A 25,542-nucleotide genomic window follows, 5' to 3' on the forward strand; every position below is an offset into this window, starting at 1 on the left:
ACCGTGTTAGCCAGGATAGTCTCGATCTCCTGACCTCGTGATCCACCCGTCTCGGCCTCCCAAAGTGCTGGGATTACAGGCTTGAGCCACCGCGCCCGGCCCAGGTCTATTTCTTGACTTGTAATTTTAGTGTGAGTTTTGTTTTATACACAGAGATTTTAATTTAAAGGCTATCAAATCTGTCTCCTTAATACGAGAACAAAAGAGAAAAACTTAGTTAGCAGTTTTAAACTAAGGCATCATTTGCATACAGCACAATTCACCCTTTTTAGGTGCAGTTCTGAGGTTTTGGCAAATGCACACATCAAGTGACCACCCCGCAACCAAAACACAGAACAATTCCATCACCGCAAACCCCCTCACACCCCGTTATGGCTCAAGTGTTTAAAACATAAGAAAGCTAACAGAATAGATGTGAATAGGCAATTCTTTTCTCCGGGTTGCTCTATGTTTTATGATATTGACCCCTAATTTTTGTCTTTTATTTTCTTGAATAAAACCAAAAATGCTAAATGAGGGGGAAATTGCGGATCAAACTAAAATTTGTAGTTAAAGAGTCCCCTGCCATCCTCGTTCTTCCCTCAGATAATGAGAATGGTTAACAAGTTCATATCTTTCTTTTCTTTTCTTTTTATAGAGATGGGATCTTGCCATGTTGCCCAGGCTGGTCTCAAACTTCTGGGCTCAAGTGATCCTCCAGCCTTGGCCTCCCAATATGCTGGGATTACAGGCGTGAGCCACCGTGCCTAGCCGAGTTCAACTCTTTTAGATTCCACATGTAAGTGAGATTGTGCAGCGTACTTTTTTTTTTTTTAACCTGGAGATCACTTCACAGTTACAGAAAAGTTACAACAACAGTACAAAGAGGCTGGGCACAGTGGCTCACACCTGTAATCCCAGTACTTTGGGAGGCCAAGGACGGCAGATCACCTGAGGTCGGGAGTTACAGACTAGCCTGGCCAACATGGCAAAACCCCATCTCTGCCAAAAATACATAAAAATTAGCCAGGCATGGTGGCGTGCGCCTCTAATCCCAGCTACTTGGAAGGCTGAGGCTGTTTTGTTTTTGTTTTGCTTTGTCTTGTTTTGAGACAGAGTCTCACTCTGTCGCCCAGGCTGGAGTGCAGTGGTGCGATCTCAGCTTACTGCAGCCTCCTTCACCTCACTTGAACCAGAGAGGCAGAGGTTGCAGTGAGCCAAGATCGCACCACTGCACTCCAGCCTGGGCGACAGAGGGAGGCTCCATCTCAAACACACACACACACAAACACACACACACGCACACACGCACCCTGAACCATGGAGTGTGGTGAGCACATTGAGGTGCTGGGACGGTGGTGCCTGGAGAGGACCTGGCAGCTCCATGCCCTTCCCCGTAACTCACCGCATGCATCTCTTTCATTCCTGAATTCTATCCTTTATAATAAACCAGTAATAATAAGTAAAATGCTTGCCTGAATTCTGTGAGTTGTTCCAGTGAATTTTTTTTTTTTTTTTTTTGAGACACCGTCTCACTCTGTCACCCAGGCTAGAGAATGGTTGCCTGATCATAGCTCACTGCTACCTCAATCTTCTGGGCTCAAGTGAGCCTCCTGCCTCAGCCTCCTGGGTAGCTGGGACTACAGGTACATGCCCCCACACTTGGCTAATTTGTTTTTAATTTTGGTAGAGATGGGGTCATGCTATGTTGCCCAAGCTGGTCTCCAACTCCTGGGCTCAAGTGATCCTCCCTCCTTGGCCTCTCAAAGTGCTGAGATTACAAACGTGAGCCACTGTGCCCAACCTGTAGCGAATTAGTATATTTGAGTAGGTGTTTTATTCCATTTGCATTACTATAAAGGAATATCTGAGGCTGCATCATTCATAAAGAAAAGAGATGTCTTTGGCTCACGGTTCTGCAGGTTGTACAAGCATGGCACCTGCATCTGTTCAGCTTCCAGTGAGGACTTCAGGGAGCTTCCAATCATGGTGGAAGCAAAAGGAGAAGCCAGCACATTGACACAATGAGAGATGGAACAAGAGAGAGAGGGAAGAGGTGTCAGTTTTTTTTTTTTTTTTTTTTTTTTGGTTGGTGTGAGGCGGGAGACAGATTCTCACTCTGTCGCCCCAGCTGGAGTGCAGTGGCACAATCTCAGTTCACTGCAACCTCCACCTCCTGGGCTCAAGCAATTCTCCTGCCTCAGCCTCCTGAGTAGCTGGGATTATAGGCACGTGCCACCACACGAGACTAATTTTTGCATTTTAGTAGATATGGGGTTTCACCATCTTGGCCAGGCAGGTCTCGAGTTCCTGATCTCAGGTGATCCACCTGCCTCGGCCTCCCAAAGTGCTGGATTACAGGCGTGAGCCACCACGCCTGATCCAGACTCTTTTAAACAGTCAGATCTCATATAAGCTCACAGACTGGGAACTCTCATTACTGCAAGGACAGCACCAAGCTATTCATGAGGGATCTGCCCTCATGACCCAAACACCTCCCCTCAGGCCCCACCTCCAACACTGGAGGTCGAATTTCAACATGAGATTTGTGGAGGAGGCAAACATCCACACCCTATCAGTGGGAGTTTTGGGAACCCCTGAACTGGTGATTGGCCGAGCGGAAATTCAGGTCGCGTGGACACCCTACTGTAGCTGGCATCTGAGGTGGGGGCAGGTTTTTCTGTTTGTTTGTTTTTTCGTTTTCTTTTTGTTTTGTTTTGAGACAGAGTCTCACTCTGTTGCCCAGGCTGGAGTGCAGAGGTGCTATCTCGGCTCACTGCTACCTCCACCTCCCGGGTTCAAGCAATTCTTCTGCCTCAGTCTCCCAAGTAGCTGGGAATACAGGCGCACACCACACGCACAGCTAATTTTTGTATTTTTAGCAGAGATGGGGTTTCACCCTATTGACCAGGCTGGTCTTGAACTCCTGACCTCGTGATCCGCCCGCCTCGGCTCCCCAATCTGCTGGGATTACAGGTGTGAGCCACCACGCCCGGCCTGAGATGGTGGCAGTTTTGTGGCCCGAGTCCATAACCTGCAGCGTCTGACACTAACTCTGGGCAGTCGATGCTGGAACTGAATTGAATATTTGGGCACCCGGTTGGTGTTGGAGAACTGGGGAACTGGGGGAAGAACCTCTCAGGGTCCCTTTAGGATGGAGCTCCTGGTTGGATACAGCTGTGTGAGCCTCACAGCAGGGACTCAGGGAATGTTCACTGCAGAATGAACAAAGTGAGACCTAGAGAGCTGAGGAAACCTGCTCCAGCGACAAGGCAGAGAGTCCCAGGGCTGGAATCCCATCCTGTCTCCTCTCCCAACCAGCCTCCCCACAGGGAGCCCAGGCCAGAGCTCAGACCTGCCCACATGGCTGAGTATTTGGAGCAGGATGACAGGGCACTCCAGTCCTCGGGGTGTTAGGTTTTGAAGGGAAGGCGAGGGTTAAAGAATGACACCACAGGCCGGGCACGGTGGCTCACACCTGTAATCCCAGCACTTTGGGAGGCCTAGATGGGTGGATCACCTGAGGTCAGGAGTTTGACACCAGCCTGACCAACATGGTGCAACTCCAACTCTACTAAAAATACAAAAATCAATCAGCCAGGCGTGGTGATGCGCACCTGTAATCCCAGCTACTTGGGAGGCTGAGGCAGGGGAATTGCTTGAACCAGGGAGGCGGAGGTTTCAGTGAGCTGAGATGGTGCCATTGCACTCCAGCCTGGGTGACAGAGCAAAACTCTGTCTCAAAAAAACAAACAAACAAAAACAAACAAACAAACAAAACAGAGAGAGGGGGAGAGAGAGAGAGAGACGGAGGCTCAACAGCAACACAGGTATATTGCAAAAACCTGTGGATATGGGGGGACCAGCTTAGGGCCCGAGCCCACAGTCGCTTATGGGCTGGGGTACTTAAAGGTATGGGTGGGAAGGTCTGAGCGGTATGGCTTGCTGCCTGGCAGGATATTGATAAGATGTGCTATCAGGCAGTTTGGCCCTTTTTCCAGTGGGATGTGATAAGATATTCCTTGGAACTTTGCCCAGGAGGATATGACAGGGATTTTTCCTTCAGTAGGGCCTTTGCATGGCAGGGTATGATAGGGATGTTTCTCACTGCCTGAACCCTCATGGAATATTTCACTTTGACCAAGGTCTGTGAAATAGCAGAAGGCTTCCAAAAGCCTTCTTAGCAGTTTGGACTAACACTGGGTAGGCAGTGAAAGAGCAGAAATAGTGCTCTGTGTCTGGGCATCTTCCGGTCACCAGGCGGTGGGGATTGCTGAAGGTGCAGGGGCAGGGAGTGGACAGAGGCCACAGGAGAGGCTATTCTGGAGCCCCTGTAAGTTGAATAGCTTTGCGGGCTCCTCCTGGCAGCCTCCCTCAGTGAGGAGGGTGAGAACCTTGCACAGAACCTGACTGAGAGCCCCAGCAGGAGAGGGACCTGCCCGAGGTGACAGGTTACAACAGGCTGAAGTGACACCAGCCTCTGTCTGCTTCCAGATCTTTCTCTGTTTCCCATATTTGCTGAGGAGAAGCCATAAGCTCAAGGGGCTCCTGCTGTTGTCCCAGTGATGCTAGACAGGTGAGACCCCAAGTTGGGGCTTGGCCTGGGAGGGCTCGTGGCTTTGGACAGGAAAGAATTCAAGGGTGAGCTGGTGGTGTTAGTCAGCAACTTCTTCTTCTGACCTGTCATCAAAAAGTATAGACAGCAATTTTTTTTTTTTTTTTTTGAGGCAGAGTCTTGCTCTGTTGCCCAGGCTGGAGTGCAGTGCTGCAATCTTGGCTCACTGCAACCTCCGCCTCCCGGGTTCAAACAATTTTCCTGCCTCAGCCTCCTGAGTAGCTAGGATTATGGATGCCCGCCACCATGCCTGGCTAATTTTTGTATTTTCAGTAGAGACAGAGTTTCACCATGTTGGCCAGGCTGGTCTCGAACTCCTGATGTCAAGCGATCCTCCTGCCTCAGCCTCCCAGTTGGCATTACAGGCGTGAGCCACCACGCCCAGCCAACATTAACTTTTATCGAAGCCTCAGTGTATAGCAGCAACGGGGGTACTGCTCCTTGCCTGGAAAGCTACCACATAGGCAGTGTGCCCAGAGCAGCAGCTCAGGGGCGGTCTGCAGCAATACTTATACCCACTTTTAATTATATGCAAATTAAGGTACAGATTATCTAGTAATGACTAGAAAAAGGGTGGTAACTTCCAGGTCATCAAGTCACTGCCATGGAGAGGGGTGGTAACTTCCGGGTGTTGTCATGGCAACGGTAAACTGACATGACACTGATGGGCGTGTCTTATGGAGAAGTGCTTTCCACTCTTCCCTGTTTCAGCTGGTCTTCAACATGATGCTGAGTCCAAGCCCCACCTCCAGAGTCTAGTCCCACCTCCTACTTCATCAGGCATTGAGGGAGGGAGATAGGGGATTTACCGCTTAATGGTTGCAGAGTTGCTGTTTGGGGGGGGATGAAAAATTTTTAAATAGATTGTGGTGATGGTTATACAACGTTATGAATGTAATTAATGCCACTGAATTATACATTTAAAAATGGTTCTGAACCTTTTTTACATTTAAAAAGTGAAATTTTGTCACACATTAACATAATGTTAAAAATGAATAACGCAATATACCAACAACCGTTGAATTTTACTCTTTACATGGGTGAATTGCGTGGTATGTAAATTATATCTTAATAAAGTGATTTCTTTTTTTCTTTTTTTTTTTATTGAGACTGAGTCTCGCTCTGTCACCCAGGCTGGAGTGCAGTGGCGCAATCTCGGTTCACTGCAAGCTCCTCCTCCCGGGTTCACGCCATTCTCCTGCCTCAGCCTCCCGAGTAGCTGGGAGGACAGGCGCCCTCCACCATGCCCAGCTAATTTTTTGCTATTTTTAGTAGAGACGGGGTTTCACCGTGTTAGCCAGGATGATCTCGATCTCCTGACCTCGTGATCCTCCTGCCTCGGCCTCCCAAAGTGCTGGGATTACAGGTGTGAGCCACCGCGACCGGCCAAGTGATTTCTCTTCTTAAATTCAGTGTCTTACTCACATGTGGCCTGTGGCTACCATCCAGGCAGTCCAGGGTGAGGCTATTTCACTTCATGCTTGGGTTCCCAGCCCTGCCGCCTGGCTGGGTGGCCTTGGATAAGTAAAGTCATCTCTCTGAGCTCCTTTTCTTCGTCTCTAACATGCAGATAACAACAGCACCCACCTCAAAGCTGTTGCAGGGTTTAAATGAGAGGAAAGTGAAAAATTCTCAGCAGGATATCCGGCAAACACAGAGTACTCTTTTCTGGGAGCCGTTATGATTATTGGCCCACTGAGAAAATATCACCAAAGGATAAACTCCCAAAAGTGTAGTCGGTAGGTCAGACAGTCATTTAAGAACTGCTGGAAGATGTGTGTTGAAACAACCCCAGGGAGGCAGGTGTGGACACCACCGGCCTCCTCTGGGCAGACAGCCCGTCCCTGCGTGGTATGATTGGCACCCAGCTCTCTCAGTCTGGCTCTTCTGTGTCGACAACTGGCAGATGGGACAGCTCCTTGCTGCTGTCATTCATGCGTCTCTAGTTATGGGAGAGGGTGGCCCCTTTAGATGCGCTGTGCTATGGTGGAGGAGAATGTGACAATAATGCTGTTAGATGCAATGCACGAGGGAACCCAGGAATGGTGCACACTGCGGAACACGCACAGGTGCAGGCGTGCACGGCAGGGCTCGACCTGAGCCTGATACGTGAATGAATACGTGAAGAGAAATAAAAGGCAGAGAGAAAGCCCTCAAAAGAAAGACTTGGCTGGGCGTGGTGGCTGACGCCTGTAATCCCAGCACTTTGGGACTTTGGGAGGTGGAGAGAGGATCACTTGAGCGCAGGAGTTGGAGATTAGCCTGGGCAACATGGTGAGACCAGGATGAAAGAAAGAACGAAAGAACGAAAGGAAGGAAGGAAGGAAGGAAGGAAGGAAGGAAGGAAGGGAAGGAGAGAGAGAGAGAGAGGAAGGAAGGAAGGAGAAAGAAAGAGAGAGAAAGAAAGAAGAAAAAGGGAAGAAAGGGAAGAAAGGGAAGAAAGGGAAGAAAGGGAAGAAAAGGAAGAAACTTGTTAACAATTCTCATTATCTGAGGGAAGAACGAGGATGGCAGAGGACTTTTTAGACCACACCAGAATTTAGTTTGATCTGCAGTTCCCCCCCCCCGCCCCCAAATTTGGCCATTTTCAATTTTATTTCAAGAAAAAAAGACAAAAAACCTTGGGGCGTCAATCTTTTAAAACGGTAGAGCAACCCGGAAGAAGGATAGACACAATTCACGTCTATTCTTTAGTTTCTTAAAAAATGTTTAAAACAGAAACAGATACGAAGAGATGTGAAGGGAGAGAGTTGGGAATGAATGAGATTGGATACGGAAATATATCGGGTAGACGAAGGGTGGTCACGATATAGCAAATCACAACATCAGAACATGAGAACAACAACTTAAAGGGGTGAATTGTGCTGTACTGCAAATGATGCCCTGTTTTTAAAATGCTATTTTTTTCTTTTTTTTCTCATATTAAGCGGAACAGATTTGACAGCCTTCGTAATAAAATCTCTGTGTATAAAACAAATCACACTTAAAATTATAAGTCAAGAAATAGACTTGGAAAAAAACTTATAGCCCCTGTGATAGAAATAACATCAATACATCTTTATCATGTAAACCAACACAGAGAAGGACCAAAGCTTGGATTCCAGTAGGCCAAAGTGGAGCCAAAAAGACACGGAAAGACCGTTGCAACAAATCGGAAAGAGGGGAGTGGCCAACTGTCATCCGGCGGGAAGAGCGTCCGCACACAGAGAAATCAAAATCCAAGCCCCGCTCCGTCAACCAACCAGGAAACAATCTCATGGGAATCCCGGGGCGGGGCGGGAGGCCGGGGCACATCTCTTCCCTGCTGGGTTTATATGCGCGGGGGGGGGTGGAATACGGGTCTGTCAAGGACCTTTGGGTGACAGAGAGAAGATGCTTTTCTTCTGGGGTTCCACTTGTGGGAATTGAGACAAAGAAATCATCCTAAACACCAGACCAAATTTTCATCCCCAAAGGTGTTATTTGCAGCACTATTTATTGTAAAAAGTCACCAAAAGCAAATAGCGGTACTAATATCTTGGTCTTTCCTCTTTATTTATTTTATTTAATTTATTTTGCAGATGGAGTCTGCCACTCTTACTGCCGCAGGCCTGGAGTGCAGTGGTATGATCTGGCGCACTGCAACCTCCACCTCCCAGGTTCAAGCCGACTTCTCCCGCGTCAGCCCTCCCCAAACGTAAGCTGGGATTACAGGCGCACAACACCATGTTCAGCTAATTTTTGTGTTTCCCATTAGAATGGGTTTCCGCCATGTCTGTCTAGGCGGGTCTCAAACTCCAGGGGGGGGGGGGGGGGCGGGGGGTGGGGGTGTTGGTGTGTGTGGGTGAGTGGGGCGGGGTGGGGAGGGGGCGGGGGGGGAGGGGGGGGGGGGGGGTGACATCGTGATCGCCCCGCCTTGGGCCTCCTAAAGTGCTGGCATTACAGGCGTGGAGACCCCCAGCGCCCGTCCCTAGCTATATATAAATATATATACTATTTTTTTTTTTTTTTTTTTTTTTTTTTTGAGACGGAGTTCTGTCACGCCAGGCTGGAGTGCAGTGGCGTGATCTCGGCTCATTGCAACTCTGCCTCCCTGGGTTCCACACCATTTCTCCTGCCTCAGCCTCCCAAGTAGCCGGGACTACAGGCGCCCGCCGCCATGCCCGGCTACTTTTTTGCATTTTTAGTAGAGACGGGGTTTCACCGTCTTAGACAGGATGGTCTCGATCTCCTGACCTCGTGATCTGCCCGCCTCAGCCTTCCAAAGTGCTGGCATTACATGTGTGAGCCACCGCGCCCGTCCCTAGGTACTGATATTTTTAAAACGTTGACAAACAGAGCCATGAAGACAGGGTTATCATGCTTGTATGCCTGATAACAAAAACTATCACATGTGGGGTACGATGGCTCATGCCTGTAATCCCAGTACTTTGGGAAGCCGAGGAGGGAGACTCACTTTGAACCCAGGAGTTGGAGACCAGCCTGGCAACATGGCGAATCCCCATCTCAACGAAAAATATCAAGTATTAGCCGGGCATGGTGGTATGTCCCTGTAGTCACAGTTACTCCGGAGGCTGAGGTGGGAGGATCACTTGAGCCCAGGAGTTGGAGGCTGCACTGCAGTGAGCCAAGATCACACCACTGCACTCCAGTCTGGGTGACAGAGCGAGACCCCATCTCAAAAAACAGACCAACAAAAAAAAACCCCCAAAAATAACAAAAAACAAAACAAAACAAAACTAACAACACCTATTACAAAAGACTCTATAAAAACCACAACCTGGCACAAAAGCCATCACAACCTGCCACCAAAAATACTGCAAGGACATCTCCCCCGCAATTGCCTGTTCACCCTCAGACTGGTGTCACCTTTATTATCGATCTTTGCAGCCAAGGATAATTATTTCCAAACAATTATGTAATCCTCCTCTTCTTTCCCTTTAAAAAAAAATCTTCTTCTTCCTTTACCTCCCTGCATATGCACATAGTTTACTATGACATGCATTTCCCACTGCAATGATCTATTCCCAAATAGCATATTTTCTTTTGGAAGCCTCTCTCTGTTTCTTATTTAGTTTGACATTGCAGTAGCAAAACACTTAGAGAAGGGGAGAAAAAAAACCCTTAAATTTGCACCAAGACGGAATTGGGTAAGAACACCATCAGCTCTTCCCAGGGTACTATGATTTTAAAAGACTGAAGATGGCATGGCAGCAGGGGAAATGCTTCTAGAAATTAAGTATCTAAAACCAGGCTGCCCACTTGAAAATATTACTTGGGATATCAGCTTGACAAGAAGCAGTGCCCAAATCCAGGCTGAGTAGAGCCTGGGGAGAACAACCATTATCTCACCAGCTCCCCCCGGTGTTGCCCTTCGAGAAGGAACTGGCTTCAATAAAGGAGACACCACCTTTGAAAAACACACTGTAATTGCTCAATTCTAAGAAGTCACTTTTCCCACATCTTGACGCCTCTGAAACCGGGAGGCATCTTCCAACGGCCGGCACCGTAAGACTGCTGTTTGAAAGGCATGAAAACCTGCAGAGGGGCGTCCACAGCCAAGAAGAAAATCCAGCAGACGAGAGTGGAGCACTCTCAGCCCCTGGGAACCAACGGGGTGGGCCTGGGTGGGTCAGGGGGAATTGGTGAGGAATAAGTTGTGTTTGGTGTTTGCTCTGAAAACAGAAGTCAGCAATAAACTGTTTCCTCTAATTGCAAAGCTGGATCAAGAGCCCCAGCAGTAATGATTTTTAGTTTTTACATGCAATCTTTTTTTTTTTCTTTGAGACAGGGTCTCCCTTCCCCCACTCTGTCATCCAGGCTGGAGTGCAATGGCGTCATCATGACTCACTGAAGCTTCGACCTTCCCGGCTCAGGTGATTCTCTCGCTTCAGCCTCCCGAGTAGCTGAGACCACAGGTACGCACCACCATGTCCAGCTAATTTTTGTATAACTTTTCCATAATAAACAAAAAAAATCTCAATTGTGAAACAATTTTAGGAATCCTTTATGTTACTTGTATTTTCCTTTATATTATTGTTTGCAATAAATACACCCATAAAAGCTCTTTCAGTAAATAAGAAATAAACATTCCAAATGGTAAGGAAGCATTGTTGCATCTTATAGGCAGTACACACTTTTCTTTCTTTATATCAACCATAAAAGTGGAGTATCTTAGAGTCCATGAATGCAGTAGCTAAAACATTCTCCAGAAGGAATAATGCTAATAATAGCAGCTGATGGGCCAGGCACAGTGGTTCACGCCTGTAATCCCAGCACTTAGGGAGGCCAAGGCAGGTAGATTACCTGAGGTCAGGAGATTGAGACCAGCCTGGCCAACATGGTGAAATGCCGTTTCTACTAAAAATACAAAAATTAGCTCATGTGGTGGCAGGCACCTGTAATCCCAGCGACTCGGGAGGCCAAGGCAGGAAAATTGCTTGAACCCAGGAGGCAGAGTTTGCAGTGAGCTGAGATCCTATCACTGCACTCCAGCCTGGGCAACAGAGTAAGACTCTGTCAAAAAAAAAAAAAAAAAGGCAGCTGACCATTTTTTTAGCACTTACTGAGTCCCCAGCGCTGTTCTCAGTGCTTTGTAAACATTAACTGATTTTGATGAAATTATGGAAAGTGGAGGGAGAAGAAGAGGGCAGAGGGCAAGCAGAAGAGAGATGGCCCCGTGTGCCAGAGGCAGTCAAAGAGCTTCTTAGAAGCAGACTTACATATCCATCTCCCACAGACTGCTTTTGCGAGTCCCCAGGACCTTCTTGGTGGCAAAAGTCTTCGGGGACCACAAGTTCACAAGCACCAGAATTATCTGTAGGGAAAGGTTGATGTCAACTCTTGAGCTTAGGTATTCAAAGCTTAATGCATTACAGTCTGGCGCAGTGGCTCATGCCCGTAATCCCAGCACTTCAGGAGGCTGAGGCAGGCAGATCACCTGAGGTCAGGAGTTGGAGACCAGCCGGGCCAACATGGCCAAACCCCATCTGTACTAAAAATACAAAAATTACCTGGGCGTGGTGGCAGGTGCCTGTAATCCCAGCTACTCAGGAGGCTGAGGCAGGAGAATAGCTTGAACCCAGGAGGTGGAGGTTGCAGTGAGCCAAGACTGCACCACTGCACTCCAGCCTGGGCAACAGAGCAAGGCTCTGTCTCAAAAAAAAAAAAAAAAAAAAAAAAAAAAGTTTTAACAATGATACCACAACAAGGGGAAATGGAATAGAACTATCTAGGAATAACCTTTTATATCTCACTGTAATAAAGCTAGCATAAATCTGAAACAGATTCTGATAAACTAAGATGTATATGGTAACCCTCCAAAAAACAAAAACAAAAAATAAAATGTACAAAGAACTCAAGTAACCCAATTTTAAAATGGGCAAGGTCAGGCATGGTAGCTCACAGCTGTAATCCCAACACTTTGGGAGGCCAAGGCGGGAAGATCACTTGAGGTCAGCAGTTTGAGACCAACCTGGCCAACACAGCGAAACCCTATATCTACTAGAAAAATACAAAAATTATCTGGGTGTGATGGTGGGTGCCTGTAATCCCAGCTACTTGAGAGGCTAAGGCAGGAGAATTGCTGGAACCCAGGGGCGGAGCTTGCAGTGAGCTGAGATTCCACCACTGCACTCCAGCCTGGGCAACAGAGCGAGACTCCGTCTCAAAAAATAAAACAAACAAACAAAAAAAAGAGTGAATGATCTGAATAGACATTTCCCAGAGAAGATATATAAATATAAATGGGCTAGATGTCCAGGAAAATATTAACACTATTAATTATCACAGAAATGCAATTCAAAACCATGCAGCCTCCCAGGCCCAAGTGATCCTCCCACCTCTGCCTCCCAAGTAGCTGGGACCACCAGTGCACACCACCATGTCATGGTCTCACCGTGCTGCCCAGGCTGGTCTCAAAATCCTGGGCTCAAGTGATCCTTCCGCCTTAGCCTCCCAAAGTGAAGTGTTTTAATTTTTTTTTTTACTATTATTATACTTTAAGTTCTAGGGTACATGTGCATAATGTGCAGGTTTGTCACATATGTATACTTGTGCCATGTTGGTGTGCTGCACCCATCAACTCGTCATTAAGTGTTTTAATTTTTAACCATAATACATGTACAGCCTTATGAAATTATTTTCCCACATCAGTTGAAATCATTATATTTTCTTCCTTGGCCTATTGATATGGTGAATTATATTGAAAGAATTTTTTTTTAAAAATTTTTGAATCATCTTTGCATTAGGAGGAGAAATCTTATTTGATCATGAAGAATTATGGTACGCTGGATTTAAGAGGCAATTATTTGATTTGGAATTTTTACATCTTCATTCACAAGTGAAATGAATCTATAATTTTCTTGCATCTGGTCCTTATCCGATTTTGGATTCAACATTGCATTAGCCTCTAAAAATGAATCAGGCAGTTATTACATAATTTTCCAGCGATTTTCTGGAATAATTCATACAAGATAGGAATTAAACATTCTTTGAATGTTTGGTATCACTTGCTTAGAAACCCATCTGTGCCGGGGGGTTTTGGGGGGAGAGGGGAGATCTCTGAATATAATTTCAAATTCTTTAATAGTCACTGGTTTATTCAAGTTCTCTGATTTTGTGTCATTTTAGCATTGTATATTTTTCTAGTAATTGAACCAGTTCATTCAGGTTTTTAATGTTAGCACATAGCCATAATATATTTTCATTACTTTTTATATCTCTGTCCTGGCTATAATTATTCACCATTTTACAATTTGTATTTTATTTGCAGCCTGTCTCTTTGTTCTTAATTGGTTTGCCAAAAGTAAGTCTGTCTTACTTGCTTTTTCAAAACTTAAAATAGATTTTGGTTTTGTTAATCTTTTCTTCCCCCGTGCATTTCATCGATTTCTCCCCATATTATTTTAATCATTTTCATACCATACCCCTGAAAAATGTGTGAACAATGGCTGCAGGCACCATCACGAACGCATCTTAGTAATAGAAGTTTGTCTTTAAAAAGCAAGTTGCATTGGCCAGGCGCAGTGGATCACGCTTGTAATCCCAACACACTGGAAGGCCGAGGCAGGTGGATCACTTGAGGTCAGGAGTTCGAGACCAGCCTGGTCAACATGGTGAAACCTCATCTGTACAAATACGAAAATTAGCCAGGCATGATGGCATGTGCCTGTAGTCCCAACTACTTGGGAATCTGAGGCAAGAAGAATGGCTTGAACCTAGGAGGCAGGTTGTAGTGAGCCGAGATTGCACCACTTCACTCCAGCCAGGAAAACAGAGTAAGACTCTGTTTCAAAAAAAAAACAAAAAAAAAAAAGAAGCTGCATACCAGAGTTAAAGACTACAGTTGTAGGGCTGAAATGCAGCCCCAAAATTCCATCATTTTGGAGCCCTAACGCGCCCAGTACGTCATGAACAGGACTGTACTTTGGACATTAGGATCTCTAAAGGAGGTAGGGAAGGTTAAATAAGCGTGGGCCCCTAATCCAACTGGAATTTATCCTTATGGGAAGAGGTATATGGCCACGAAGGGACGTTCTGCAGATATTTGTGCACACAGGAGAGCGAACCATTGTGGAGCACAGCAGAAGTTCTGTCTGCAATTTGTTATTTTGTTGCCTCAGGAAGAAACAACCATGCCAACATCTTGATCTCCGACTTCCAGCTCCAGAACTGGTTTTTTAATCATTCTGCTGTTTCAGTCCCTGCAGCTGGTGGTACTCTGGTATAAGGGCAGTTTAGAGCCAACGCAATTGTTATTTGTTTACTCCAGAAGCCCCCAAGAAACAAGCCATAATTTAATAGTTTACACACTGCTATAAATAATAATGAAAGTGTACGGCGATTACAATTTCAGAATGGTACTTTTCTAGGTACTGGTGAGGGAGATGGGAGAAAGGTGTGTTAACAGTAACTTCCTAATTCTTTTTCTTCTCTCTCTTTTTTTTATTTTTTTTTTTTTTTTTTGTTGTCAGGCCTCTCTCTGTTGCTCCACGTTGGCATGCAAGTGGCATTTTTCTCACTGGCAGCCTGACCTCCTTGTGTGTTTTTTAGCAATCTCCCACCTCAGCCTTCCAAGTAGCTGGGAACTTCAGGCTCTGCGACCCACCAGGCTAATTTTTGTATTTTCTTGTAGGGACAAGGATCCCTCTATATTGGCCAGGCTGGTCTCGCAAACTCCTGAATTTCAAATGGATTTTCAGCTTCCAGGTACAAAGCATGACAGACGTGATTCTCGCGTCACAGGCCAGGAGCAGCTTTTGTTACGCTTTTATAGCTCACATCCTGCGGAATCATCAATGGGTAGCGAATCAAGGTTGGAATTTTGGATGAAAGGCAGCATATTACCTTTTTGCCCCTGACTGCTTACTTAGCTGCAAAGAGTATTATACTAGTGAGAAAGCTGGGACATCAGGCTTGGCTGCCCCCGCGGATGGCGAAACTCACCCTCACTAATGAGGACCGTAGGATTACTGAACTCGTGTCCAGATGAGATACCTTCAAAGAAGTACACACCTCATCTCATTATTCTGTGAATGATATGATAGTAAATTTGGAAATCTAATCTTCATGAGGAAACATTAGACCAACTAAAAATTTTTCTATTTTTAGAAGGGCAAGGAAGCTGTTCTTCCAAAAATGTCTCTCCCTCTTTCTCTTCATATATACCATATATATATCTATAGTATATAATCTATTTTTTCTATAGTATATACATTTTTTTTTTTTTTGTTTGTGTTAGTCTCTGGCTCTCCGTTGCCCAGGCTGGAGTGCACGTCATGTAATCTTGGGCTCACTGTAAGGCTCACCCTCGCGCAGGTTCCCGCCATTCTCCTGCCTCAGGCCCTCCAAGCTAGCATGGGTTTATTTTGGTTTGCTTCACTCCCCGTGCAATTTTTCTATTTTTAGTTAGAAGTCGTGTGTTGTCTCAATCTCCTGACCTCGTGATCGCCTGTCTCGGCCTCCCAAAGTGCTGGGATTACAGGCATGAGCCACCGCGCCCGGCCCCCAAAATGTCAATATTATAAATATGGAAATGTTCCAGATTCAAGGAGGCTAAAGAGACATGACAACTGGCTGGGTACAGTGGCTCACGACTGCAATCCCAGCATTTTGGGAGGCTGAGGCTGGTGGATCACCTGAGGTCAGGAGTTCAAGATCAGCCTGGCCAACACGGCGAAACCTCATCTCTACTAAAAATATAAAAATTAGCCGGGCATGGTGGTGCACGCCTGTAATTCCGGCTACTTGCGACACTGAGGCAGAAGAATTGCTTGAACCTGGGAGGCGGAGGTTGCACTGAGCCGAGATGGCACCACTGCACTCCAGCCTAGGCCAAAGAGCGAGACTCTGTTTCAAAGGAAAAAAAAAAAAAGACATGACAACTAAATGCAATGCCTGACCCCAGATGGGATCCTGAACTGGAGGGGGAAGTGCAATGAAGGACATCATTAGGTAAACTGACATAATTTTGAATATCACCAGTGGATTAGATAAAAGTATGCATAAATGTTACATTTATAGAAGTTGAGTATTTTGGTTATGGAGGATAATATTTCTATTCTGAGGAAATACACACTGAAGAATTTAGGGGTAAAGGGCCATGATGTGTGTAACTAACCCTTAAATGCTTTTGAAAACATATATGTAAGGCCCAGCACGGTGATTCATGCCTATAATCCCAGCACTTCAGGAGGCCAAGGCAGGAGGATCGCTTGAGCCCACGAGTTTCAGACCAGCCTGGGAGAGATCTTGTCTACCAAAAAATAATAATAATAAAATTGGCCAGGTGTGGTGGTGCATGTCTGTGGTCCCAGCTACTTGGGAGGCTGCACTTGGGGGGCACTGCTGAAGCCCAGGCAGTTAAGCTGCAGTGAGCTGTGATTGCACCATTGCACTCCAAAGCAAAGGAGCGAGACTCTGTCTCAAACCAAAAAGGAAGAAGAAGAAGAAGGAGGAGGAGGAGGAGGAGGAGGAGGAAGAAAAATGGCCTGGGCTCAGTGGCTCATGCCTATAATCTCAGAACTTTGGAAGACTGAGGCGGGTGGATGACTTGAAGTCAGGAGTTCAAGACCAGCCTGGCCAACATGGTGAAACCCCATCTCTACTAAAAATACAAAAATTAGCCTGGCATGGTGATGGGTCCCTGTAGTCCCAGCTATTCAGGAGGCTGAGGCAGGAGAATTGTTTGAACTCAGGAAGTGGAGATTGCAGTGAGCCAAGATTGTACCATGGTACTCCAGCCTGAACAACAGGGTGAAACTCCATCCCCCCAAAAAAAAGACAAAATAAAAAGGAAAGAAAGAAAGACAGGGGAGAGAAAGAAAGAAAAAGAAAGGCAGGAAAAGAAAAGAAAAATAATATATATATATGAGCTAAAGCTAGCTAATACTGTAAAAATCTGGCCTGCCCTTCATCTATAGACCCAGATAAAACTGCAAAGTTAACAGGATACATTTCACCCAGGGGGGAGCTGCAGCAGTAAAAGTGTTCTAACAGCCCCCTTTATGAGTGACTACTGTTATCTTACTCACTGAGAAACTTTGTTCTCTAAAATCATAGACTGTTGGAAACTTTGCAGTATGAAAGTCTATCGGTAAGAATGAAACAGCCTAATCTTTCCTTCCTGGAAGATCTGTCACTTTGACCAAGATAAGAAGCCTCCATTTCCAGCCCTGGTGCAGAGTTTTAAATAAAAAGTTTCTGGGCACAGCATGCCACATTTATATTAACATTGTAGTTTCCAGGGAAACAAGACCTTAGGTCCACTTTGCAGTCCAAATCTGATTTTTCCTTTTTTTTTTTTTTTTTGAGACAGGATCTCGTTCTGTCACCCAGACTGGAATACAGTGATACAATCATAGCTCACTGCAACTTCAAACTCCTGGATTCAAGCAATCCTCCCACCTCACCCTCCCAAGTGGCTGGGACTACAGGCATGTGCCACCACACCAGATAATTTTCTCCTACCCTCCCCTCCCCTCCCCTTCCCCTTCCACTCTCCTTTCCTCCCCCTTCCTCCCCCTCTCCTCCCCTCTCCTTTTCTCCCCTTCCTCCTTTCCCTCCCTTCCTTCCATAGAGGTGGGATTTCACTATGTCACCCAGGCTGGTCTTGAACCCCTGGGCTCAAGCAATCCTCTTGTCTTGGTCTCCCAAAGTGTTGGAATTACAGACATGAGCTTACTGCACGCGGCCCAGGCCTGATGCTAACTCACTTATACACATTCCTACCTTGTTCTAAACCTATCTAAACATTGTTTCACTTAAATTTCATCCGAATTTCTCTCTTCCTCCAAATCCTATAACTCGATTGCAGCTTCTCCTCTGAGGGGTGATCGCTCTTATTTCAGTGGGTCAACAAACTTGACTGTCTTGCTTGTCTCTGATGATTGGGCTAGGATGGATGGATGGGTGGGTGGGTGGATGGATGGATAAATGTAATGATGAAGCCAAAGCAATGGGGTAAACTGTTAATAAACAAATCAGAGTAGAGTATTTATTTGTCCTACAGTGTTTATATTTGTGTAGGTTATCTATAAGTTTAAACTTATTTCCAAATTAAAATTTTGTCTGTTTTTTTTGTTTTGTTTTGTTTTAAGGTGCACGCCTGTAGTCCCGGCTACTCAGGAAACTGAGGTGGGAGGATTGCTTTAGCTTAGGAGGTCGAGGCTGCTGTGAGCTATGATTGCGCCACTACTGCACTCCAGCCTGGGTGACAGAGTGAGACTCTGTCTCAAAAAAACAAAAACAAAAACAAAACAAACAAACAAAAAAACCAGAACCCGAAAATAAGTAGAAAAGAAAGAAACTAAGTTGGTTTGGACCAGTGTTTAGCCACAAAGAAAGAAATTTTATATTGAATTTTATATTGTTAATTCAGCACATCGACGTTTAAATTTTGAAAAGCTTCTTATCATTTTCTATGACACTAATATTTCATATGAATTTATTTCACTTTTTAAAAAATGGTTATGATCTACCCAAGGAAATGCACCTGTTCTGAAAAACTCTCGTCCGAGAGATCCAAACGCGAGTTGAACGTTAAGGCTTCGCGAATTGGGGTTTTCCTACCCGTGGGCGCGTGACCGGACTACATTTCCCAGAGTACCTCGGGGCGAGGCCTGGGTGGAGAGGGGTCTGAGCTCCGACCTCACCGCCAAGGCGTGGCCCTCAGGCTTGCTGGGAAATGGAGGTGAACCTCACGTGGGAGGAGGGGCGGGGCTTGAGAGGTGACCCGTTGGAGTCACCCGGTTACTGCGGAAAAACGTGGTTTTGGGAAGGCGGTAATGGGCCTGCTGCTCGGCCTCTTGGGCTTTATCGCCCTGCAAGCCCGTGCGGCCGCTGGTTCTTCTTTCTTCTCTGGTTCCTCCTCCTCTGCTGAATCATCCCAGGCCTCCTGCCCTTGTTCTACTTCCCTGGGATCCCTTAATGCATCTCTTCTAATCAGCTGCCGAGGCGCCCCCTGGTCCATGGCTCTGGCCTTGCAAACTACCAGCGCTCCGCAGAGAGCCAGGGAGAGGACACTGGCAAACTGTGGCCCGTGGGAAGTCTGGTGGGGCTTCCTGGAGGAGAGAGTAGGTTTCCCACACAGACCAGAGTCAGGAATCAGCACCAAATGCCACATATAGGCGTGCTGTTCTGATGCATAAACAGTCCTTGCAGGCACGCCACTCCCTTCAGACCTCTCTCTCCGCATGCCCGCAGCTGGCCCTGTGCTTGGTATGGTAGCTCCAGGCCCTGCCAGGGAGACAGACATTGTCAGACCAGACTGTGGCACCCAAAGTGATGTGGAAAGCCCTAGACCCTGTGGGAAACTAGAGGAGGTGCCTCACCCAGCCTTGGAGAGGCCAGGGAAGAAAAGCAGCAGAGATCCAACTCATCTCAGGGTCCCCTGCATGATGCCACACAAGAATCTTCATTCAAAGGGCTCCCATGTGCCAGGCGATGCTGGGGACAGAGATAGTCATACCTTGTCCTGCCCTCCCCCTACGCACCTGGAGTGTCCCTCAGCCTGTCTGATCAGGGCTGGGTCAAGAGAGGAACAAGGGATTTGTGGATACCAAAGGGGATCCCTAACCCCGCACGGGACTCGGGGGAAAGGCTGGATGTTTGGGATGATGTGTTAACCAATTCTTGGAAGTGGGTGTTTACCCTACAGAGGAGGGAGGATGGAGATCTTTGCATATACAAATGCACAGTGTCAGGAGAGAGCACACAGAGGTGAAGATCAGATCTGGGAATTGCAAAGACCCCTCTGTGTCTGGTATTATTCTAGATCAATACTGTTATTATCCCCACAGTACAGATGGAGACATTGAGAAGCAGCAAGGTAATGTCTCACTCAGGTTTTCCCAGGAGATAAGTGGCTGATAGGAGACAGGACTAGAACCTGGATCATCTGGCTCCAGAATCCAGGCGGGCAGCCATGGTGTACCATGCCCAAATACTTTCCAGAATGGAAGCTCTGCTAGGGTAGAGACCCTTGTGGGAAATAACAGGTACTCATCATTGTCTGCCTAATCTGATCTCTGGCTGCCTATAAGATCTAGAGCTGCCTGGCCGGGCGCGGTGGCTCAAGCCTGTAATCCCAGCACTTTGGGAGGCCGAGACAGGCGGATCACGAGGTCAGGAGATCGAGACCATCCTGGCTAACATGGTGAAACCCCGTCTCTACTAAAAAATACAAAAAACCAGCCGGGCGAGGTGGCGGGCGCCTGTAGTCCCAGCTGCTTGGGAGGCTGAGGCAGGAGAATGGCATAAACCCAGGAGGCGGAGCTTGCAGTGAGCTGAGACCCGGCCACTGCACTCCAGCCTGGGCGGCAGAGCGAGACTCTGTCTCAAAAAAAAAAAAAAAAAAGATCTAGAGCTGCCTATTCCTCCCTGGGGAAACTGAAGCTCAGCATGGGAAGAATTTCTGATTGAAGGCTGACTCCAGGCCACACCCCCACTCTCCTATCTCTCCTATTCTGCATTCCTCTGGGGCTGTGGGGCTGAGAAACGACTCCTGAAGAGAGAAGGGTGGGTGATCTGCCCTCTATCCAAGCTGACCCTGATGGCTTGCTCCTCCCTTGTGGATCCAATGGTGACCCTTTAGGCAGTGGTGCCATGGCTGAAGGAAGGGAAGGGGTAGAGTGGTAAGGACAGACGGGTCACATTCCCATTCCTGGGCTCCCTGATGTCAGGGTCATGCCCATGATGCCAACCTTGGGGGAGGTACTAGGGTGATTTCCAAAGTGCCTGTCCTCCAAACAGCTGTCCACTATGCTGAGGCCCAGGCTGGCTGACTCCTGGGTGTCTTCACTGCCCCCAGGGAGTAAAGATATGAAAACGGTGAGGGAGAGCCAGGCGCTGTGGCTCACGCCTGTATCCCCAGCACTTTGGGAGGCCCAGGCAGGCAGATTGATTGAGCTCAGGAGTTCAAGACCAGCCTGTGCAACATGGCAAAACCCAACCTCTATAAAAAAATACAAAAATTAGCCAGGTGTGGTGGGGTGCACCTGTAGTCCCAGCTACTTGGGGGGGCTAAGGTGGGAGGACTGCTTGAGCCCAGAAGATTGAGGCTGCAGTAAGCCATGATTGTACCACTGCACTCCGCCTGGGCGACAGAGCAAGACCCGGTCTCAAAAAAAGAAAAAAAAAAAAGGGTGAGGAAGGAAGGTAGCGTGTGGCTCAGGTTCAGCCATTACTAAATGCACACTGTCCTGGTCTCACCTGAACATCCCAAGAGCTGCACAAAGTAGGAGGGATTGTGCCCATGTTCAGATGAAAAACCCGAGGCTCGCAGAGGGGAAGGGCCTGGCTCCTGGCCTCACTGGCAGGAAGCAGAGGAGGGAAAACTGGAAGTCTAAGCTTCAGGGTTGGGTGGGTCCTTAAGTCCATGTCTCAATATATCAGCTCAACAAGTCCATAAAACCGTATCATCTGGGGAAACCAACCGGAGACACACCACTTAAACCAATGAAACAGGCTTTCCTGCAGGACTTGTCAGAGCCTTTAGCTCCTTCATGTTTCCCAAATCTCTTTGACCAGGACCAAGACCAAGGCCTGGGACGTATTGGCAGTCCCTGGGTTCCAAAGGCCGAGAGAGGGCACGATGGAGGTGAAGGTGTCTACAGCATTTGCACGCGTGTACTCCGGGCATCTGTGCACAGAACAGATGAACGTGTGTACGTACATATGCACCAGTGTTTCTCCATCACTCTATCTGGGGCTCAAATTACATCTTTAAAAAGCAGAACAGGCGTCCGAAGGCCAGAACACGCGCCCAAAGACCAGGGTCTGGCCCTTCCCGGCTTTCCCTGCAGAAGTTAAAATCCAAGAGTGCCTTCAATGCCCCTCAAGTCAGATTCCACAAGGATTTATTGGCACCGGACCTAGCCTGGTGTCCGCCCCTTCAAGGAAGGACACTAACAAGGAGGGGTCCCGGCACCGCAAGAGCCCTCCCAGGAGCGCCCAGCCTGGAGGGGGGTGGGGGAGATGCTGCCATCCGTGGACAGGAAGGGAAGGGCGATCTCGCAGGAGGGTGGGCACGGCGCAGGGAAAGGCCGGCTGGTGGGATGGGCAGGGAGGCGGGGAACCGGCCCCGCTAGAAGGGGAACTCGCAGACGTAGTAGAGGCGCCGCTGGCAGTCGTGGTCCCACCAGGAGCCGTCGTCAGAGGCCTGCGCCACGCAGTTCTCCAGCGTGCCGCCGTTGGGCTGGTCCGGGCTGAGCGGGTGCGGCGCGGCGCTGGGCTGGGCGCCGAGCTCGGGGCGGGGTGCGCGATGCCAAGCGAAGAAGGACACGCGCTGGCCGTTTTCGAAGAGGTAGAGACCCTCAGCGCGCCGATCGTGCACGCCCAGCCACACCGGCCAGTTGTAGGTGGCGAGCGCCGCGCGCAGGTAGCGTGTGAGCGCCTCCATCTGCTGGCGATCAGCCGGCTGCGCCAGGCTCCCGCCCCGCGCCGTGCACCGCGCCTGCGCCGCCGCCTGAGTTTCGAAGTCGCGCGAGAGCAGGAAGCACTTGTGGCCCAGGCGCAGCCCCTTCAGGCAGCCTGTGGGCAGGGCCGGGTAGAGAAGGAGGCAGGGTTATGCATTCGGAGACTGGAAGGGGGCGGGAACAAATCATCCGGGAGTGGAGGGAGGCGGGGTCAGGACCTCGTAGGGCGGGCTGGGAGGAGGCGTGGTCAGAACCGCGGGAGCCAGAAGGTAGAGAGTCGGGTCCGCCAGGGGCGGGGCCAGGCGGTGGGGGCGGGACTATAGGGGGCGTGGTGCTGCCCCAGTCGGGTCAGCGCGGCTCTGGAGTACCCGCCCTGCTCCCTGCATTCTGCCTCCCAGCTCTCTAACCCCGTACGCTAGCACACAGCAGCTCTCCCGCCTCGGACACCTAGGGTCACTTTCTCAACCAGTCCCATACCTGGCCAAAGAGTCTCATTTTTTTCCACCCCGCGTACCGCGGACTCACCCTCCAAGCGGCCGTGCTCGCGCTCGGCGCGACCCTGCGCCACCTGCAGGGCTTGCACGGCATCGCGGGTGTCGCCCGCCGCGTCCCGCAGCTGCCGCAGCCCCTGGGTCAGCTCGACCACGCGGGTGTCCAACGCATGCAAACGGACGTGCAACTGGTGCAGGCCTGCGTCCAGGCCGGCCAGGCGTCCCACTGCGGACAGACAGGGATCGTGCTGGAGGGGGAGCCTGGAGATGCAGCGGGGGGACTGAGGACCTGGAGAACTGGAACCTAGGGCTCCTGAGGGCGGGGTGGCGGTGGGGAGGACCCCGGACTCCTGGAAGGTAGGGTCGAGTGGCGCCAGGCTCTTAGAAGGCATGGTCGTGGACCTGGGGCTCCTAGGGGTGTGGGGGCTCTGGGCTAGGCAATGGACAACTGAAAGACCACCTGGCAGGGAACCGACCCTTCATTTTTGTGAAAGTGACCGCGGCGGCCCGGGGCTTTCGGGGGTGAGGGCTTCTGGTTACTTACGGATGTAAGTGACGATGTCCTCGGGGGTGGGCGAGGGGCTGGGGCCGGAGGATGGGGTTGGCGTTGCTTCCTCCTCCTCTTCCTCCCCCTGGTCCTCCTCCATCTCCCAGTCCTCTTTGCCCTCAACAGTTNGCAGCTGCCGCAGCCCCTGGGTCAGCTCGACCACGCGGGCGTCCAACGCATGCAAACGGACGTGCAACTGGTGCAGGCCTGCGTCCAGGCCGGCCAGGCGTCCCACTGCGGACAGACAGGGATCGTGCTGGAGGGGAGCCTGGAGATGCAGCGGGGGGACTGAGGACCTGGAGAACTGGAACCTAGGGCTCCTGAGGGCGGGGTGGCGGTGGGGAGGACCCCGGACTCCTGGAAGGTAGGGTCGAGTGGCGCCAGGCTCTTAGAAGGCATGGTCGTGGACCTGGGGCTCCTAGGGGTGTGGGGCTCTGGGCTAGGCAATGGACAACTGAAAGACCACCTGGCAGGGAACCGACCCTTCATTTTGTGAAAGTGACCGCGGCGGCCCGGGGCTTTCGGGGTGAGGGCTTCTGGTTACTTACGGATGTAAGTGACGATGTCCTCGGGGTGGGCGAGGGGCTGGGGCCGGAGGATGGGGTTGGCGTTGCTTCCTCCTCCTCTTCCTCCCCCTGGTCCTCCTCCATCTCCCAGTCCTCTTTGCCCTCAACAGTTCTGGCAGGATTCTCATCCCCCCTCCCAGCAGGCAGTCCCAGGGCTTCCTGCAGATGCTGGGGCAGGGGAGGGGCGGTGAGCCCCAGCCTGCCACCAAGATGCCCCACGCGCCACTTTCCAACTCTTAACTCATTCTCTGCCGCCTGAGTCCTGTCTCTGAGCCCATTACCAAACCCCCCCTCCAGACTATCCTAACTGCTGTTTTTTGTCCATTTCCCTAACCTTGCAATACCCCCTCCCAGGCTCACAGTTCACCACCCATAGCTCCCTGACACTCCAGAGCTCACCTTCAGCATCAGGGCCTCCCTCTCCCGCTCCTCCTCCTGGGCACCTCCCCAGCCTCCCTCCCACTCCCTCTCGGCTCCCCGAGCCCCATGGCCAAAGCCCAAGAGCTGGGGGACCACCAAAGCCCCCAAAAGCCAGGCTGCCTGCATTAAGCTGGACTCTTGGCACCCAAAGTTCCAGATGTCTGGATGTCTGGGATGGGAGGGGTGGCCTCTGGGAACTGTTGAGTGCCCCTGCCCTGTGTGCAGGTCACTAGCCCCCAGGTTCCCGACTCTCCCAGCTTCTCTCTTCCTGTTTCTCTCCTCGTCTCTGTCCGGTCCGTTGGTCTCCTCTGCTCCTCTGTGTGTGTCTCTCCCCGCCCCTCTTGGCTCCCCCGAGGCCCTGCCTCTGTGGCCGGAAACCTCCAACGTTCCAAAGCCTGGATCCTGCCTTGGGTCTCCTCGCACACCCTCCTCTTTCCACTTTCCAGAGCTCGCTTCCGCCCTGCTCCTTCCTTCTGCCGTGGCCCAAAGCTTAGATAATCAGGAAGAGGATGGAGCTGGCTCTCCAAGGAGTCTTGGAAAACACAGGCCCCGGCTTCAGCCCAGGAACCCGCTCAGAATCATGGGGGCAGTGGTGGGATGCTGGGACTGAGCACTGCTCCCTTCTTCCCTGCCTGGCCATTCCTGAGGAGGGGGCAGACCTCAGGGTCTCGCTGAGGCTGTTATTACCCTGTGGCCACCATCGCCCACATGCTCAGTAGAGGAGACTCCAGGGCCTCTCCTGCCCCCTAGATTGCCCATCCCCCCCTCCAAGCCCTTTTCTGGAGATCCAAGTGAGTGGGTGTGGGGGCGGGGCGACACATGCAAAGAGCACGCGTGTGACTGTGTGCACAGCCCTGGAAGATGGGGCTCGGGGATTAATTGACCACTTTACTAGAAGCCTCCTGCAGGCCAGGCCCTGGGCTGGGTGATGCTGAGGACTCCAGCTGTTTGCAGACCAGCAGCCAGATAGTTCCTGGGATGAGGAGGCTGGAGATGGGAGAGGGTGAGGAGTCTGGAGGAGCAGTCAGGG

General features: G+C 49.6%; 2 protein-coding genes across 2 annotated transcripts in view; both read right to left on the reverse strand.

Moving 5' to 3' along the window:
* The window catches only part of GPR32 (G protein-coupled receptor 32), a 35,477-nt gene extending 13,674 nt beyond the window's left edge, over positions 1-21,803 (reverse strand). Inside the window, exons 1-2 of the mRNA XM_017876487.1 lie at positions 21,284-21,803; positions 11,296-11,390 (exon numbers count right to left, since the gene is read on the reverse strand). Coding sequence (XP_017731976.1) covers positions 11,296-11,390; positions 21,284-21,451 — 263 coding nt within the window. The 5' untranslated portion in view covers positions 21,452-21,803. The remainder of the gene's footprint in view (positions 1-11,295; positions 11,391-21,283) is intronic.
* Positions 21,804-21,908: 105 nt separating this feature from the next.
* On the reverse strand, positions 21,909-25,330 carry CLEC11A (C-type lectin domain containing 11A). The gene is made up of 5 exons (XM_017876488.1): positions 24,492-25,330; positions 24,177-24,260; positions 23,524-23,626; positions 23,014-23,205; positions 21,909-22,603 (listed from the first exon to the last, which is right to left on the reverse strand). The coding sequence occupies exons 1-5, from the start codon at positions 24,636-24,638 to the stop codon at positions 22,158-22,160; spliced, it is 972 nt and encodes a 323-aa protein (XP_017731977.1). The 5' UTR covers positions 24,639-25,330; the 3' UTR covers positions 21,909-22,157.
* Between the last annotated feature and the right edge of the window lie 212 nt (positions 25,331-25,542).

Source organism: Rhinopithecus bieti, unplaced genomic scaffold, assembly GCF_001698545.2.
Source record: "Rhinopithecus bieti isolate Rb0 unplaced genomic scaffold, ASM169854v2 scaffold_10264, whole genome shotgun sequence".
Lineage (NCBI taxonomy): Eukaryota > Metazoa > Chordata > Mammalia > Primates > Cercopithecidae > Rhinopithecus > Rhinopithecus bieti.

What these genes read in the sequence shown, in the direction of transcription:
- CLEC11A (XM_017876488.1), bottom strand. Translation starts at nt 24,638, where the DNA reads ATGCAGGCAGCCTGGCTTTTGGGGGCTTTGGTGGTCCCCCAGCTCTTG. An exon ending in AGGGCAAAGAGGACTGGGAG is followed by an intron (nt 23,627 to 24,176) that starts ATGGAGGAGGAC and finishes GAGGACTGGGAG; the next exon opens with ATGGAGGAGGACCAGGGGGA. An exon ending in GGACATCGTCACTTACATCC is followed by an intron (nt 23,206 to 23,523) that starts GTAAGTAACCAG and finishes GTCTGTCCGCAG; the next exon opens with TGGGACGCCTGGCCGGCCTG.